The 15,961-nt window shown below is 48.5% G+C and overlaps 1 protein-coding gene and 1 long non-coding RNA gene across 4 annotated transcripts in view; one reads left to right on the plus strand and one right to left on the minus strand.

The window, feature by feature from the left end:
• The window catches only part of Znf839 (zinc finger protein 839), an 18,126-nt gene extending 4,964 nt beyond the window's left edge, over nucleotides 1-13,162 (plus strand). The window contains exons 2-8 of one of the 2 annotated variants that reach the window (XM_031355894.1): nucleotides 159-1,031; nucleotides 5,047-5,274; nucleotides 8,392-8,484; nucleotides 9,099-9,248; nucleotides 10,558-10,686; nucleotides 10,800-10,917; nucleotides 12,162-13,162. In XM_031355894.1, the coding sequence (XP_031211754.1) occupies nucleotides 159-1,031; nucleotides 5,047-5,274; nucleotides 8,392-8,484; nucleotides 9,099-9,248; nucleotides 10,558-10,686; nucleotides 10,800-10,917; nucleotides 12,162-13,087 (2,517 nt within the window). In that variant the 3' untranslated portion in view covers nucleotides 13,088-13,162. The remainder of the gene's footprint in view (nucleotides 1-158; nucleotides 1,032-5,046; nucleotides 5,275-8,391; nucleotides 8,485-9,098; nucleotides 9,249-10,557; nucleotides 10,687-10,799; nucleotides 10,918-12,161) is intronic. The other variant, XM_031355895.1, reaches the window with a different exon arrangement.
• LOC116079824 lies at nucleotides 4,996-14,903 on the minus strand. Of its 2 annotated transcripts, none has more exons than XR_004114163.1 (3): nucleotides 13,753-14,903; nucleotides 9,195-9,311; nucleotides 4,996-5,565 (listed from the first exon to the last, which is right to left on the minus strand). It is a non-coding gene; the product is annotated as an uncharacterized LOC116079824 (long non-coding RNA). The 2 variants fall into 2 exon arrangements; XR_004114162.1 differs by having other exon boundaries at nucleotides 4,996-5,568.
• Between the last annotated feature and the right edge of the window lie 1,058 nt (nucleotides 14,904-15,961).

Genomic DNA, 15,961 nt, shown 5'->3' on the forward strand with positions numbered 1-15,961 from the left:
TATGGTTTGGGTGTTTTGTTGCATGCTTATATGTCTGTGAATCATGTAGAAGGGTAGATGTCAAGAAGGCTGGAGAGATGGCTCAGTTAAGAATGCTGGAGGGCAGCACAGATGTTTTTGAAGTATAATGCTTCTTTCCGTTTCTTTTTGTGTTTAAGGAACTTGAAGCTATTTGTATCAAAGTATCTGGTGACACAAAAATCAAGGAAAGAACAATGCCCCCTCTGGCCACCATCCAACCTAAAACACTAAGACAAAGTCAACTCCCTGGGAGAAGGTCCAGCGTAGGTTTGTGTGTCTCCAGCCCTCAGCTGCTCAGGGAGCAGGCCCTGGGGAGGACCGAGTCACAGCTGCGATTCCTTAGAGGCTCCCCTCAGCCTCCTGCTCCTCGGGTGTTTGTACAGAAGATGCTGCCCAAGCTTTATCCAGTCCCTTTGAAGAGAGTCAAGGCCCACGAGACTGCAGATGGACATGGCATCACTCTGGGCCCTGTGGCAGCCTCGGGTCCACGTGCAGGTGCAGCCGTGCCATCTAGTCTGTTGATTTCCAGCTTGCATACAGCACATCCTGAGAAGTCGAAGAAATCTTTAAGGGTGAGAACTCGATCTGGACGGGTGTCCCGGCCTCCTAGGTATAAAGCCAGAGACTACAAATTCATCAAAACTGAGGACTTAGCAGAAGGGCATCTGTCAGATTCCGATGACTATTCAGAGCTGAGTGTGGAGGAGGAGGAAGAGCCGAGGGAGAAGCCGGCTTTCTTTAACGTTGAAGTCTGTGCCGTGAGACCCAAGGCCTTTAAGTGTCAGACGTGTGAAAAGTCATATATAGGAAAAGGGGGGCTGGCAAGGCACTGTAAACTCAACCCAGGCCATGGTCAGCTGCAGCCTGAGATGTTGCTGTCGGAGAAAGCTAATGGGAGCCTGACCCTGGGCTGCACGGACTCGAAGACCAGAGGCCTGGCTAGTCCGAAACCGTCCACACCAGCTACTCTTTGTGTGGAAGAGGCAGAGTCAGCTTGGCCTACACTACAGGTAACGCTTCTGTTTCGTGACTGGACCCTTATCTCTGCTCCCTTCCCCATCCTCCTTCGGTTACATCTTACAGTGTCATATAGAGCCCCAGACCCACTGATGCTGGATGGGTGGGAGGTGTGTATCTTTTGCCTGCCCTTGGTAAGCACATTTGGTGGAATATGGCCATGGTTGTCTAGAGCTGGTCTCTGACTGTTGGGTGTCCTTGACTGGTACTCATGTGGCAGAGGAGTATAGGAGAAGTCAGATTTGGGAGAAGCGCCTGCCTGCTGTGCTCCCTCCTTTACCTGCAGTAGATCAGGGCCTTCTAAGGTGGTGTGAAGTTGGTGACGTAACACCTGGGCCCAGGACATCTATATTGAGGCCTGGAGGTAGGACCATGGGCCAGCCTTGTGATAGGACTAAAAATGTTATTTTGCCTTTAGCACTGGTGTCAACAGTATGCTACCCTTTATTGTATTCCAGCATCAGGCACTCCCTGTGCCAAGAGTATCAGTCTCATATTCCTTGTACACCTCTTTCTCCCTCCTCCTTCTCCAGTTACTCTTAGTGACAAGGACGGCTCTCAGGGACTTGGGCTTCTAGGCAAGTGCCCTACCCCTGGGCCGTTCCCTAGCCCTATGCTTTTTCTCTCCCTTATTCATATACTTATTTATTATTTTGTATTTTGTTTGTTCGTTTGTTTGTTTGAGACAGTCTCTCTACATAGCCCTGGTTGTACATAGCCCTTGAACTTACTCTGTAGACTAGGCTGCCTTCAAACTCCCAGAAATATGCCTGCCTCTGTCTCACCAGTGTGATGATTACAGTCCTGTGCATTCTCCTAGCGATCATTCCTTCCTGAAGTACTACAGTGAGACTTGGAGGGTGACTGGTGAAGCCCAGGTGCAGAGCTTGGGTCTCAGGCCAGAGTCTTTTGATTCAGAGCATGCACTGTATGGAGAGCAGGACTCTAGTTCTGAACCTTTCATAGAACTTCATGAAAACTCTAGCCTTAGTTTTTTTTGTTTGCTTGTTTGTTTGTTTTTTTGGTTTTTTTGAGACAGGGTTTCTCTGTGTAGCCCTGGCTGTCCTGGAACTCACTCTGTAGACCAGGCTGGCCTCGAACTCAGAAATCCGCCTGCCTTTGCCTCCCAAGTGCTGGGATCAAAGGCGTGCACCACCACCACCCGGTCCAAGCCTTAAGCCTTAGTTTTTTAAAAAAAGATTTTATGTGGGTGTGTGTATGTGTTCATGTGCCACCTGATATGGGTCTTGGGAACCAAACCCAGGTCTTGTGGCCATGTATGCTCTTAACCATGTATGCTCTGTTTATCAGGCTGACCTGGAGCCCACAGAGATATGTCTGTCTGAGTCTGCCTTTGGGGTGCTGGGATTAAAGGCAAACACCACTAGGCCTGGCTTGGTTTTATTTTTTCAGACAAGTCCTATTGATACTGTCTAGGAATGTAGTAATGGGTTCATATTCTCTGCCAATTAAAAACTTAAAAGGTAAGAAATAAGTGTTTGTGGAAATCTTGTGGAGTCCCAGCAGAGCCATCATATGATATCTGGGAAATTGGAGTCCACTCTTAAGATTCTTAGTTTCATTAATAAAAGAATTTAAGAATTGATTCAAACAGGACTTGAGGACAGCCTGCTAGAGTTAAAGGAAAAGCCCAAGGCAGAGAGACTGACAGCTACAGCTTCCTATGAGGGAGCTGAGAGTGAGGGAACTTCCTGTGAGGGAGCTTCCTGTGAGGGCGCTGAGAGTAAGGGCACTGAGAGTGAGGGAGCAGAGCCATGCTGCCTAAGATGAGGTGGCCTCAAGGACACCCACACTGTGGGGAGAGGAGAGCTTTAGGAAAAGGAAAGGAAGCCTAGAGTGTTACTTAGGGAGTTTAAAAATCATTCAGTTCTAAACGGAACCCACCTTCCTGTGCTTGGTCTCCTGAGCAAGTCCCTGGCTTATCTTGTTGCAGTGTCTCCACCTATTGGCTTCCTTCCTTCCTTTCTCGTGTTAGATAATGATATGTTATGTTGGGTGTTTTGCTTGCATGTATTTCTGTGTACTGTGTGCATGTGTTTTGCCTTTCAAGACCAGAAGAAGGCATTGGATCCCTAGAACTAACTGGAGTTACAGATGGTTGTGAGCCACCATGTGGGAGCTGGGAGTAGAACCTGGCCTCTGGAAGAGCAGACAGCACTCTTGACTCTTGAGGCATCCCTCTAGCTTCATGGATTCTTTTCTTGATACCTCCTGGGGTGTTTACTAGCATCTCTCCTTTGTCCTACCAGTTCTCTAGAAAATGGCTGTTCTTCCTTGAAGATAGTTTGGAACCTGAAGCTGGGAACCACCTCTCTGCCCTCCTCTTTCTCTGCCATTGCCCACGCACAGAGAACTTCACTTTTGTGACGTGTGTTGTTTTCCTTTTAGTCTTCTGTCATGGGGTCTGTTTCAACTGAGAATATTTAGGCATTCTCCTTTCACCCTGCAGCCTGTGGGTGTTGTCAGCCTGGGGCATTTCCACAGTAGAAAGACACCCAGACTGTCTTAGACAAATGAGACAAGCAGGCTCCCTAGTACTGGCCACCTACCTCTTGAGTAGTGGAAACAGCTGACAGCTCTTAGGCCTTCGGTCCAGGTGCCTTACCTTGGGAATAGCTGTAGCTCCATTAATTGTCCCTTTGTCCTGCTAGGGTGGGCAGGGACACCCTCAGCTCTGGTCTCCAGTTCCTTACTAAGGGATCATGTGGCACTTCAGCTGGCAGACACACCCAGTGTTCCTGCTAAAACTGTGGCAGTGAGAATTTGGAGGGAGAATCTCAAGAGTTAGGACAGCTGGGTGTAGGTGCCAGGAGTTCTAGTTGCTCAGGAGGCGGAAGGAGGAGGGTCAGTTGAGGCCAGGAATAGAAACTAGCCTGGGCAATACTTTTGTACCCATCTCAGAACAAAGACATGACAAACAAAGAAGACTTAAGAGGCACATAGTATTGGTGCTAGCTATCACAGCCCGTACTGTCCTTAGGTCAGCTCCCTGACTACAGCCATCCTGGAGGTGTTTTCACTGCGTTGGCAGTGAGGAAGTGGCTATTGTCACTCAGGGTTTCTCCAGCAAGCCTCCGGAAGCCACGGAGCTTGATTAGGCCTGTGTACCTGGGGCCGAGTACAGGAAGTTAGGAGGGTAAAGAGATAGGAGGCGTTGAGGTACAAGTTTCTCTTATACTGAGAACATTCTGTAATTAGTCAGACCCATGGAAGGGTGTGAGGCTGGAGAGATGACTCCCTGGTTAAGGGCACATAGTGTAGGCTGGTGAGATGGCTCAGTGGGTAAGAGCACCTACTGTTCTTCTGAAGGTCCTGAGTTCAAATCCTAGCAACCACATGGTGGCTCACAACCACCTGTAATGAGATCTGATGCCCTCTTGTGGTGCGTCTGAAGTCAGCCACAGTGTACTTAATGTATAATAATAAATAAATCTTAAAAAGGGGAGCACATATTGCTTTTGCAGAGGACCTGAGTTTGGTTCCAGGACCTTTGTGAGGTGGCTAACAACTGCTTGTAAGTCCTGCTTCAGGGTCTCTGCAGACGTCTGTACTCACACATATCCCACACAGATAAGCTTGAAATAGAATAACAGAACATTCACAGTTGTGCATAACTTATAAATTAGAAATGAAGTTGAGCATATTGGGTGTTGGAGATCTAACTGACACTAAACACAAGCTCTATAGCTGAGCCCCACCCCAGCCCTGGGGCTAAGTTCTAAGTTGATGATTAACATCAGAGGGGTTCCCAGGGTTAACGTCTGTCATCCCAGACTTCCTGAATAATCATCTGATGCTCATAAGAGTCCTGGGCGGAAGAGTTCACAGTGTATGCCGGTTAGCTAAAGAAAATAGTGCAGAAAGCTCCTTGCATTTGACTTAGCTGACAGTAAACATCTCTCTGCTTCAGATGTTCATGATGGCATATAATGTGTGAGTTTTCAAGTTTTCACTTTGTTTTATTGTTGGGTGTGCAACCCTATCTAGAACGGTCAGCCTGTCGAAGTTGAAGAAACACTGGCACCTGAACCACAAAATAGAAGTCCCTCAGCTCTTCTGAGACCAGAGAAATACCTAGAACCTAAAAATGGAAATTGGGAAAGCCAGGCAGAATTCAGCACAGCCAGCCTCCAGGAGAACAGAGCAGTCCAGCCAGCCAGCGACGCTGCTGTGCCTGCAGGGCTGAGAGTGTCCAGGGCAGCCCAGCTCCGGGAGGTAACTCGGTCTGACTCAGTGTGCTCAGCGTGCTTGTCTGGTGCAGCATCTATTTCCTCCCTTCATTCTTCCTTTTTCTTGTTTGTTTTGAGGCAGGGTTGCATGTGTAGCCTTGATCTCACAGTGGACTTGCTCCAATGTCCTAAGGGCTGATATGTCAGGCCTGGGCCTCCATTCCAGGCACTGTGCAGTTTCTGAACTAACAGCAACATCCCAGCATGGTGTAGTGGTGCACACCAGAAACTCCTGCTCTCTGGAGCCTGAGCGGAGGGTAGAGAGTTCCTGGCCATGCTGCTGGAGAGATGACCTAGTGGTTAATGTTTGGGTTCCTAGAAAGGGGTTTTCCTAAAACATGTCTCAAGCACACTGTGGCGTTTCAAGTTGCCCCAGCAGCTTTAAACTTGGGAGGTTGGCTTTGCTCCCTTCCCCTTTGTCATGGTAGCCATGGATGGCTCACTGTTGGGACCCTTGAGAGTGAGAGGTTGCATTAGAATCAGCACCATTTGCAAAAGGTGCTCAGCCTCCATCCGTGCCCTGTCAGCCTGTGCCAGCCTCCTCAGTATCATCATAGGGGCCCTCTGCCTGAACAGATGAGCAACCAGAACTTAGGGCGGCTTTGGGCAGGAGGCAGGACCAGAGCTTGAATCCATGTTCTGTGGTGTCAGAGTTGGGAGGCTGTCCCAGGCTATGCACAATGGCTGCAGTGAGTCTCTCTTCTTGCCAACACCTCACTGTCCTACAGTTGAGTGGCTGCTGTGAGCAGGATCACTTTGACTCCCTTAGATGAGAATTCTCCAGAAGATGATGACGTTTATTTAAACATGAACTGGGAATTAATGGACCTGAGACACAGAGAACTGTATGCCAGTAACATGTCAGGCCCAGCTCTGCTTACTGAGGGGCAGCATGCACGAGCTAGACACAGCTGCCACTCTGGCAGGACGTAGGTGAGGAGTGATAACCAAACCTGTTGGCTGACAAAACGGCTGGGTGGATGTTCTCATTGAGCTAACAATAAGGAGATGGATCAAAAGCTTGTGCAGAGTTAAGTCATGGCAAGGTAACTCCTTATAAATCGACCTTCCTATACTTCACCAATTTTTTTTTTTTTTTTGGTTTTTCGAGACAGGGTTTCTCTGTGTAGCCTTGGCTGTCCTGGAACTCACTCTGTAGACCAGGCTGGCCTCAAACTCAGAAATCCACCTGCCTCTGCTTCCCAAGTGCTGGGATTAAAGGCGTGCGCCACCACTGCACGGCCCCTATGAGCTCTTGAAAGTTGAAGGAAAATGTACTTGTTTAGTGTGCGTGCACATTTGCGCGTGCACATGGCCCTGCACCTGTACTCACATCATGGTAGGTATGTGGAGATGAGTGTTGTAGCCTTGGCTTTCTCCTTCCTTCTGCAATGGGTTCTGGGGATGGAACCCATGCACAAGGTTTGCAGAGCTGGGCGATCCTGCCGAGAAGGCTTTTCTTGAGCTTCTCTGGTCCCCCTCTGTTTTTTTTGTTTTTTGTTTTGTTTTGTTTTTTTGAGACAGGGTTTCTCTGTGTAGTCCTGGCTGTCCTGGAACTCACTCTGTAGACCAGGCTGGCCTCGAACTCAGAAATCCGCCTGCCTCTGCTTCCCAAGTGCTGGGATTAAAGGTGGGCTACCACCACCCGGCCCTCTGATTGTTTTTTAAGTCTAGGCCACATGGCTTCCCCTCTTCTCGCTCCTACGGCGTTTCCAAGGCTTCTTTAGGTTCTCCCCTGCCTTGCTTCTTCTGCAGATTGCCATATTGTGCTTCTTGATTAGACCTCTCTCTGGAGCCTCACATCTCTCAGAAAACTCACCAGTGGCTGGGTATGGTAGCAAACTCCTTTAATCTCAGTACTTGGGAGGCAAAGGCAGGTCAATCTCTGGGTGTTCAAAGTCAGTCAGGGCAAATAGGAAGATTCTGTCTCCAACAAAACAATCCCCCAAATCACTTCCCTTTAAAAAACAAAAGACTACTCTTTGCTGAGTGCTGTGGAGTACCTCTGTCTTCCAGGTTGTGAGGAGGGCACAAGCTGGGCTCCTGTCTAGGTACACAGGTTAGAAGCCCAGTTCCTTGTCTTCTTTCCTACTTCTCCCCTCCCTTCCTCTTTCTTGTTTTTATTTAGTTTTTGAGACATCATTCGCTCTGCAGCTCAGGACAGCCCTGCCAGTCTTTTTTTTTTCTCACATCGTCTAGGTGCTGAGATTAGAGGCTGAGCTACGACCCCTGGCTGTCTCTTCCTTCTGCCTGCCTTGCCCCCCAGTCCACCCACCTCCCCATTTGGGACCTAATAGGCCCTCCCTGCCCTGCTGCTGCCCCTCCCGAGTTACCAAGTCCTCACGTTCTCTTGGCCTTTTTGTCTGGCATTGCCTCTTGTTGCCGTGTCCCCTGCAGACTCACACCCTCCTTTCGTGATACCACCACCTGCCTAAAACCTCCCTGCAGAACCCGTACTGTGCTGCATTCTGATGGTCCTACAGGACTGAAACCTCCCCCACAGAACCAGTACTGTGCTGCATTCTGATGGTCCTACAGGACTGAGGCAAGAGGCCCAAGTGGGCCTAGGACTGAGGCAATACAGCAGCACCTCACCTCTAACAGAACAGAACCTCCTTATGCCACCATGGGGTGGAAATCCAAGCCTGTGGGCTTCTCCCAACCCAGCCTGGGCTGTTTCCCAACCTCCTACATGCCACCCCTGGGTGCCGTCTGCAGCTCCGCGGCTCCTCTGCATCTGAGCCCCCAGCACTCACACGCCTACGAGGCTCCTGTGTTGGAACCTATACTTAACCATTGTTGTACAGCAGTGTGGAACTAGGGATAGCTGGGTTCTAGGGGTTTTCTGCCCTTTCTTTTTTTTGTTTTGTTTTGTTTTTTTCAAGACAGGGTTTCTCTGTGTAGCCCTGGCTGTCCTGGAACTCACTCTGTAGACCAGGCTGGCCTTGAACTCAGAAATCCACCTTTCCTCTGCCTCCCAAGTGCTGGGATTAAAGGCGTGCACCACCACCACCCGGCTTTTCTGCCCTTTCTTTATATTCTGAGTCGCACCAACTTGTTGCCTGGCTCTAGTTAAAGGTGGTCAACACTCTCCTTTTGGCAGGCGCTCAAGCAGTGTGGCCGGGAGGAGCTGGTGGAATTGGTGCTGCCTCAGCTGGCTCAGGTGGTGACCCTGTATGAGCTGCTTCTGGTGAAGGTGAGTCTCCAGCATGACTGGAGAGAGGGGAGTGTGAGCGTATTGCAAACTGGTCTTCCTACTTCCTTTACAATACGCCAGGCCATTCAGAATCGATTCTTTTTCTTCACTAGGACAGAGATGACGAGAGCTGTAGCACCTAGAGCCTCTCTGTGGGTGTCTCAGTAAGCCACTGTCACTCCCTTGACTGCTTCAAATTGTGTAGGCGGCAGCCGGACTGTGGGAAACCATGGTGGCCTTAGGAGCACGGATATGCCCCAGGAGGTGTTATCCACACCTTAAGAGGCATGGATATGCCCCTGAGGAGGTGTGGATAGGCTCCTTGGGTGCTGAAGGTGCCTTTTTGCCAACTTTATACTCCATGTGTGGTCATGCTAGTCCCAGGGTTTGTGGCCTTTACCTTAAGGCTTATTTTCTGATACCCCAACCCTGACTGGCCTCTCAGAGATGGGCACAGTGTGGCATACATAGGCACCACGAGGAAGCTAAGACAACACTGGGCACTGACCAGTTCTAGGGGTTGCAGACCTTGGCTCTCTCTGTCTTTCAAGTTTGTTTTCTGTTTTCTGTGTCATTGCCTTGGATTTAAACTGCTCACCGTTCTTGTCACAAAGGTTGAGAAAAGTCCGAGGGCAAAGCCTTTCTTTCCTGCTGTGTACAAGGAGTTTGAAGAGTTATATGACATGGTGAAGAGAATGTGTCAGGATTACCTCAGCAGCGCTGGTGCATGCCCTCAGGAGCCCTTGGAGATACACAACGATGAGGTGATGGCACAAGGGGCAGGGGTGCTGGTGAGACACCTTCATTTTAGCCACCAGAGCCTTGGCCTGTCAACGGAAGATTTGTTTCATTAATAGAAGGATGGCAAACTTTGTTCCAGAAACGGAAAATTGGAATAGCTCAAAGACAGTTGTGAGCACCACCGTCCTCTGCACTCAGGGCTCACACCAAAACACCATAGTCCATTGTACACAGGCCTCACACCACCGTCCCCTCCACACAGGCCTCACACCACCGTCCCCTCCACACAGGGCTCACACCACCGTCCTCTGCACGCAGGGCTCACTCCACCATCCCCTCCACACAGGGCTCACTCCACTGTCCTCTGCACACAGGGCTCACACCGTAATACCACAGTCCTCCGAGTGCTGATGTTCAGGGTTAATTCTCTTTTCTTTTTTAAAAATTTTATTAGATTTTGTTTTATTTATTTAGTTTATGTGTTTTGAGTTTCTTGCCTACATGAATGTCTGTGCTGTAGGTTTGTACCTGGTCCCAGAAGAGGATGTTGGATCCCTTAAGACTAGAGTTAGGTGGGTGTGAGCCCACCATGTGGGTGTTGCAAACAGAACTCAGGGCCTCTGGCAGAGCAGCCAATGCATCCACCTACCGCCCGCCTTTCCATCGGCTGGATTTCCGTATGTTACACAAGGCCAGAGGTTATGCTGTGGTGGTTCTGACATGCTTCTGAAGCATCACCCAGCTGCCTGTGGCTATGGTGAGCTCTTTTCAAAGCATAAGTTTGGGGCTAATGTGGTTTGGCTTGTTGTGGACCTCAGCTCCGGCCCCATGTGTGCACACCAGGCCCTCATCAACACTGACTGCCCTGTGCCTCCCCCGGGTCTCTTACTTTCTGGCATTCTCATTACTCTCTGAGCTTCACAAAAACCTTGTTAGGTGGCTGAAGCTCAGGGAGCCAGATGAGGGAGCACAAGAAGGGAGACTGCTGTTAGCATGGATAAGATAGTTTTCTAAAAAGACCAGAAAGAGTTGAAAAAGAAAGATGAGGAACAAAAGGCAGGAAGGGCACTTGGTTGAGCTGAAATTGAGGCAGCGATGGCACCGAGGAGAGGGCTCAGCTCCACTCCTGCCCCACCGACCTGCTGGCTTCAGTCAGCATGGGTTCTACCTTAGCTGGCCCGTGTGACTCTGGAGTTCTCCTCTCTCTCCTGTTAAGCCCCACCTCACTGTACGAAGCACTGCATTTCTATTCAGGCACACACGTAGGAATTGATGCACTTGGCACACTCTTATCTGCTCCAAGCAAGGCTTATTTCTACTGTTTCCCTTCAGGTTGCCAGGTCATTAGGAATCACAGAATTCCTGAGGAGGAAGGAGACACCTAAGTGCTCTAGCCAGGAGACGGTGGGGAGGTTGGAGGAAGGCAGACGACAGAAGAGGGAGCGAGAGTTGTGTGTGCTGGTAAGTGCTGCTCACTGTCTGTGGAGATCACAGCTCGCCCCTCCAGGCCTCTCCAGGAAGGTGCAGGTCTGCCTGTTCTTTTGGTCTCAGATAAAGGAGTTTTTTCTCCATAGGCCACAGTGAAAAAGCCCCGAACAGTGGCTTTGCCCACAGATGTCCCTGAGTACCCTCCCTCTACCAATGGATGCCAGCAGAAGCCTGGGCCCTCACCTGCTCCAGCCACCAGCAAGGGTAAGTCATATATTTTGTGGGTCACCCCATGCTTAGAGATCCTACTAGCAGGCACAAACACCCAGAACCATCCCTTTTAGGGTTTGGGTGCCTTTGGCCCAATGAGATAACTCTCTGGTCTCTTGGGATTTTGTTATTGTTTTCTTTTAAAAAATGATTTATACTTATTTTATGTACATTAGTATTTTGCCTACAAGTATGTCTGTGTGGGTGTCATATCTCCTGGAACTGGGGTTACAGGCAGGTGTGAGCTGCCATGTGGGTGCTGGGAATTGAACCCAGTTCCTCTAAAAGAACAGCCAGTGCTTATAACCACTGAGCCACCCTTCTAGCCCCAGTGTCTTAAGTTTATCCCAACCTTCCAACACACTCTCATTCCACGTTCATGCCCCATGAATTATAAGTCTCTGTGGTCTCCTAGAGTCCTTTATTAAACGTCACTTCATAGGTGTCTCAGGGTAGTACACCCAGGCTGTCTGAGAGGTTGAGCAGAGTTAGGTCCCGAGGACACATGGACTGTGGCTCAGCATCTATCTGTCTGAGACTTGCTGCATTGAGCATGAGAGACGTAACACATGAAAGGAAGACATTCTGGCTTTAGTTCTGGTTGTAACCAACTCATATCTGTTAGTTATTTTGAACATATGGCATTGACAATATTCATATGCCTTTGTAAAGACTTACCTGGGCCATGCATGCCCATTTTAGAACTCCTATGCGGCGCTGCCCCAGATCTTCAGTGTGAACAGGGGACCCTCCAGCATTAGTTTGGAGCACAGCCCCTTGCTTACTCATTGTTCTCTCTGAGCTTCTTTTATACTTTGAAGTAAGTGACCCATCCTACATCCATCTCCTGTCAGCAAATTATCTGCATAAGTCCTACCTTCTGGGGCTGGGTGAGACGGCCTCAAGACGAGGACTCTTGGCTGGGTATCTGAGAAGGTTAGGTTTAAATAATCGTCCAGGTTTCCCAGGGGTGAGGTTGGGATGGGATTTGGCTGTGACCTTAGGCTCTCCTCAGGAAAGGGTCCTCTGTTCATTCAGGGAAGTTACCCTGCTAAACTCTCTTGGAACATGTTTTAAGTACAAAATCTACCTTTGTGAATACATACAGTAACCAATAAAAAGCTGCTGCCCAGCTTAGTACAAAGAGAATCTGTGTTACTGCTTCTTTCAGGGAAGTCCACTTAGATCAGCCCATCATGGTGATGAGTATGTGACTGTGCTTTTTCTAAACTATTCAGGTTCTGACCCTGCAGCCATTGGGAACTCTCTCTGCTCTGAAGGAAGCTGTGTGGAAATGGTTCCTGCTAGTGATGGAAATGTACCACCTGTAGGCCAGTGGCCTGCGGTGATGGCATCTGATGACTTTGAAGCCAGGAGTGGCTCTGCAGACCCTAGTTTTCTGTGTCAGAATGTCAATGGGTCAGCTCTTTATTCCCAAGTAGCAGAGCCCAGAAGGATGCCCCGAGCCCAGGAGTCTTTGTTTTCTGAAGAGAATATTCCAGAACATACTATATATCAGGATTCTGGGGCCATCCGGAAGAGCAACAGTGTCTGTGGTATGCCATCATCAGGCAGAAGAATTGAGTCTCTGTTGCTTAGAGAATCTGAAAATGCAGAGGCAGGAGACCTCAGGGAGACAAATGAAGCCTACCTCAGTGGCCAGCGGGCCAGTCCCAGCCATGTCCTTCTTACAGAGACTGCAGCCTTTCCACTCCATAACACTTTGCCTGTGAATATCTTGCCAGCTGCCTGTGTTTACAAGATTGTGCCAGAACCAGTACTTGATCCTGGACCAGGTGGATCACTGTCTACTAATGGGGGTCCCAGTGTTGGAAATGAAGCTGGAGACATAAGCCAACTCCTCTCTAGGATGGAGACACATGACCAGAGAGAGCCAGAGACTGTGGCTGCAGTGGGGGAAGCCCTAGCTTTTGATATTTCCAATGTATGCCAGGAAGTATTGTCTCAGGGACAGGAGCAGATTTTTATTCGGACTTCCAACGAGTTTATTTTGACCTATCCAAGTACCATAGTATCTCAGGAGGAAGACAGTGTCATAGTGACTAATGCAAGGGGTTCTATCCTGAGGTTTGGCCCGCCAGAAGGTGTTGCTCTTGAAGCCATGGAAGCCTTTCTCACTGTGGAGGCAGAGTGCTCTCAGTGACGAGGAGTCAGGTGTGTGTGTGTGTGTGTGTGTGTGTGTGTGTGTGTGTGTATATGAAAGAGAGAGAGAGAGGAGAGACAGAGTGTGTGTGTGTGAGAGAGAGACAGAGAGAATGTGTGTGTGTGAGACTGTGTGTGTGTGAGAGAGAATGTGTGTGTATGAGAGAGAGAGAGACACAGAGTGTGTGTGTGTGTGTGTGAATAGGTGTATGTGGGTGTTGTTTTTTGAGGCCTGGTCCCATGTAGCCCAGACTGGCCTTGAACTCCCAGTCTTCTTGCCTCTATCTACTGAATGGTAGCTTGACAGGGATGTCCCACCATGATGGGCAAAACTTTGAACCTATATTTGTATGGATTTTATCCACAGGTCAATTTCAGACAGTGTGTATTTTTCTAATGTGACACAAAGGAGCCATTTATTTATAAGGAATAATGTCTATTCTATTGCTTTTTTCTAAGGACCTCTTCAAAATAATGATACATACATATTTCTGTCTGGTTTTGGAAGCAGAGTTTGGCACAGCCCAGACTGGTCTTGAATTTGTGATCCATCAGCATCAGCCCGAGGCTAGAGTTACAGATGTGTTCTGTGTCAGATGTAGACCCTCTTATACAGCAATATAGTCTGGGGGCTGTTGCAGTTACGTTCATTCCATCCACACTTACCAGCTTGCCATATTGTGTCACCTCCTTTCTTGATGATGTGCTGTTTCTTCAACAGAAGTTTGTTCTCTGTACTTCTGGACTCAGTTAGAAAGCATACGAAGCTACCTGTTTTAGCAGTGTTCTATTGAAAAGTAAAAAAGAAAGTCATTTGTACTTGCTTTCTTGATATGTGTGGGGATTGGAACCAGAGCCTTGACCTTGCCAGGCAGTCTCAGTCACTGAGCTTCATTTTTAAGACAGTCTCATGTGAAGTGCCCAAGCAGGCCTCTGATCTGTGATCCTCCTGTGTTAGCCTCACCGGTAGCTACAGTGACAGGCTGTACAATCAGGCGGGGGTTTTTTGTTATTTGAGACACTGTAGCTCTGACTGTTCTGGAACTCACTACATAGACCAGGTTGGCCTCTAACTTAAGAGATCTGTCTACCTCCTGAGTGCTGGGATTAAATGTGTGTGCTATCATGCCCAGCTTCCTTCCTTCCTTCATCTGATTCCAGGGACGGTGCTCAGGTTGCCAGACTTGCACAGTGAATGCCTATACCCATGGAGCCTTCTCACCAGCTATCCACTTGGGTTTTATGTTCACTTTTTTCCCTCCTAAGACTGGGTCTTGCTATAGATGAGGTTGGCTTTGATCCTCCTGCCTCTGCTTCTCTCTACAGAAACCTAGAGCTCACAGGGCAGCCCAGCACTTTGGATGTTCCAGCTGTAAAATAACTCCTAGGGATTTCTTTGTGAGCCTTTCCATGGCAATATTGTGGGACAAAGGGAAGGTTAGTTGTCCTCATTAGACAAGAGCACTGGACCGCAGCTGTTCTCTGCTCATTCCTGCAGTCTTTGGAAGACCCTGAGCACCTGAGAAGCTGCTGCAGAGAACTGGGGATCATAGCTGCAGGGTATCCTGGTGCTGTGCTGAATGAAGTTTCCCACAGCCCGTGCACTTCCTGTTAGCATTCCATCTCAGAGCAGGGCTCACAGGGATGAGCACATGGGTTTCCTAGAACAGGTGTGCCTGAAAATGGGGGACATCAGACTGACAGACTGACAATAGGCAAGATTGTGTCCTGTGGACCAGGCTACTTCTCAAAAGCCTACAGCTTCCCATTGCCTAAAACCTTTTTTTTTTTTTTTTTTTGGTTTTTCAAGACAGGGTTTCTCTGTGTAGCCCTGGCTGTCCTGGAACTCACTCTGTAGACCAGGCTGGCCTCAAACTCAGAAACCCACCTGCTTCTGCCCAGTTTTTTTTGTTTTTGTTTTGCTAAATTCTTAATCTGCATTTAGGGTATGTGGACATTTATCATATTATCTTCAATACTTTTTGACTTGCCTGAAATGCTTTACAAAGGCACTAGCAACCACTCTCTTTCCCAAAGTCTTCACTCTGTAGTCATCCTCAGACCTCCTCAGTCTGGGGTGAGATGGGTCCAGGCTTTCTGCTTCCTTCCTGTTAACTTGGTGGTTTGAGAATTGTAGAAGACTTGAGTGATTCACCACTGTGCTCAGCTGAAGTGCCATATTGATCTCTGATGACATCCGTACTATTCAGATAGGAAGTATGCTGCAGAATCAGTATTTGTTTATCTTTAGTTTCTGTTTCTGCCTGTCCTTGGCAGTATTGATCTTTCCATTAGCACTGTTGTGTGATAATGGGTGGCTGGGGAGCAAATCAACAATACACAAACCTAGACATGGTGTGTCCTTAATCTTAGCATTCAGGGGGCTAAGGTGGGAGTATCGTAATTCTGAAGTCAGCTGAGTTATCCAGTAAGCCCGTCTCAGAAAACGTAAGGAAATCTTCAGGAGTGCATACTAATCTTGAAAAGGACTGAGTTTGATTACTGGCACTCTCACAACTGACTGCCTGAAGTTCTAACTCCAAAGGATCCAACACACTCCTTTGGTCTCTGGGTACCGATAGCCAGGTGCACGCACACTTACACAGACACACATACATAATTAAAAATATTAAAAAATCTGTAACTCCAGGAAATAGAGGAAGGTTATACAAAATCTAAAAGCAGGCATCATGCACCACACTGCTTAGTTAGACTGCCCTATGTCCAGAAAAACCTGGGCTGTGGAGTGAGGTTATATCTCAAAGAAAACTCACAAAATAGTCTACAAGGCCCATCACAATCAAAATCCCCCCGCTTCAGCTTCTAGTGCAGACGGTACAGGTACATTTTACCTTGCCTGGCTCAAAGTAACGCC

This window comes from Mastomys coucha, unplaced genomic scaffold (assembly GCF_008632895.1).
Source record: "Mastomys coucha isolate ucsf_1 unplaced genomic scaffold, UCSF_Mcou_1 pScaffold6, whole genome shotgun sequence".
Lineage (NCBI taxonomy): Eukaryota > Metazoa > Chordata > Mammalia > Rodentia > Muridae > Mastomys > Mastomys coucha.